A 2,034-nucleotide genomic window follows, 5' to 3' on the forward strand; every position below is an offset into this window, starting at 1 on the left:
CTGGTACTTATTTTATTGACCCCGAAAGGATGAAAGGCAAAGTCAACCCTTGCCGGAATAATAATGATAATAATAATAATAATAATAATAATAATGATAATAATAGTAATAATAATAATAATAATAATAATAATAATAATGGATTGATTATCACAAAGCTTATGATATGATTCCACATTGAAGGATCATCGGGTGCTTAGATTTGTTTGGATTTGCAAGGAATGTAACCTGATTTTCTGAAGAGAAGTATGGTGGGGTGAAAAACTTGAGTTGACAGCCTATGGACATAGTTTGGGCACCCTTGGCATCAGGAGAGGGATTTTCCAAGACAATGGCTTATCTCCGTTGCTTTTTGTTCTCTGCATGATCCTGCTGACCTTGGTACTTAGGAAAATGAATCTGAGATATATGCTAAAGGGAAAATCTCAAAGTAAGAAATACAAGATGTTGTGGGGCTTTAACATTCAGACTGACAGAATGATAGAAGCTAGACGCTCTGATTTAGTAGTGGAAGATAAAGAAGATTGAAAGTGTCAGATGATTGACTTTACAGTCTCAAATGATGAAAAAATAGCAAAGTACCAGGACCTAGCCATTGAATTACAGAGACTATGGAAAGTTTGGGTAAAATGTATCCCAATAGTTATAGGTGCATTGGGAACTATCCCTAAAAATCTGTACAGATGGATAGAGGAAATAGGCATAAAACCCAGTTTAGTACAACTCCAAAAAACAGTGTTATTAGGGACAGCTAGGATATTTAAGAGGGTTCTTGGCATCTAAGGTTACTTGTTGGAGCCTGATGTTAGGAATTTTTCTTTTCCAACGGTCTAATCTGTTGTGTGTATAATAACAACAACAACAACAACAACAACAACAACAACAATAATAATAATAATAATAATAATAATAATAATAATAATAACCTGTCATTATAGAGCCATGCAATAAACTCTGTCGAATTCCAGTATTTATCTGTTGCACCCGCTTCACCATCTGACCAAATTACATCAGGTTTGTAATTCATAACCAGTTCATACAACTCAGGCATAGTTTTCTCCTAAGGACATATTGAAATACATAGTTATTTAGGACAGGAACACTGAGGACAAAGATGGGCAGACGGACGGACAGACAGTCGGACGTACGGACAGACGGACACTCACATAAAGATAAAGAATCAAATGAAAAAGTGATTTTTTTAATGCTGTTCAGATTGTCTCTTACGAGAGTGATGCACAATATTTTCCAGACGTTCCACAAAATTATTATTATGTGTGTATGTGTGTGTGTGTGCGTGCATACCTATCTATATTATTTAACACACGCACACACACACATGCACGTGCATACACATTAAAAGAGAGGCAGGCTAACAGACAAACAGAGACACAGACACAGATAAGCAGGAATTGGTCTGAACTTACCTGAACAAACTTTTGGGTTGTAAAATTGTTGGCTTTGTCTTGTAGAAAGAGGGGGTGGAACCATTCAAAGAGAGAATGGTACAAACCAAAATGGATTGGAGTCTTCTTGATGGCAGCTGCAAGTTCACCTGAAGGATGAGGGAGAGAAAAAGAAGTCACCTGTAATTGTTTTGTTAGGTATTGCTGGTGGTTGTGGGGTGTAAGGAGTGATAGGAATAAATATACTGATGTGAGCATGAAGAATATGCCAATGGGAGTGAGGAATGGGGGGAGCGAAGGGGGATGATGATGATGATGATGATGATGATGATGATGATGATGATTACAACGACGATGGCGACGACGAGGCGGAGGAGGCAGAGGAGGAGGTGGAGGGTAGAGTTGAAGATTTTCAGGAAAATATAAACTAACCAACAAGGTCTCGTTTTGGCCCCACAGCTTTTGAGTTCCAATTCCAAGAGTGTTTAGATGGCCAGTTGGTGTATCCTTCATGGTGTTTGCTTGTTAGAACAACGTACCTTACAAAAGAATTTAGAAAAGAAATAATAATTAACCTTTAAACAGCAGAAGAGGGTTGCATAAATGTGTGCCAAACAAGCAAAAAATA

General features: G+C 37.5%; 1 protein-coding gene across 1 annotated transcript in view; it reads right to left on the reverse strand.

The window, feature by feature from the left end:
* LOC106878249 (alpha-L-fucosidase-like) overlaps positions 1–2,034 on the reverse strand; it is an 8,064-nt gene that overhangs the window by 4,673 nt on the left and 1,357 nt on the right. Inside the window, exons 2-4 of the mRNA XM_014927422.2 lie at positions 1,839–1,945; positions 1,428–1,555; positions 927–1,060 (exon numbers count right to left, since the gene is read on the reverse strand). Of these exons, the coding sequence (XP_014782908.1) occupies positions 927–1,060; positions 1,428–1,555; positions 1,839–1,945 (369 nt within the window). The remainder of the gene's footprint in view (positions 1–926; positions 1,061–1,427; positions 1,556–1,838; positions 1,946–2,034) is intronic.

Source organism: Octopus bimaculoides, chromosome 22 (genome assembly GCF_001194135.2).
Source record: "Octopus bimaculoides isolate UCB-OBI-ISO-001 chromosome 22, ASM119413v2, whole genome shotgun sequence".
NCBI classification, from domain to species: domain Eukaryota; kingdom Metazoa; phylum Mollusca; class Cephalopoda; order Octopoda; family Octopodidae; genus Octopus; species Octopus bimaculoides.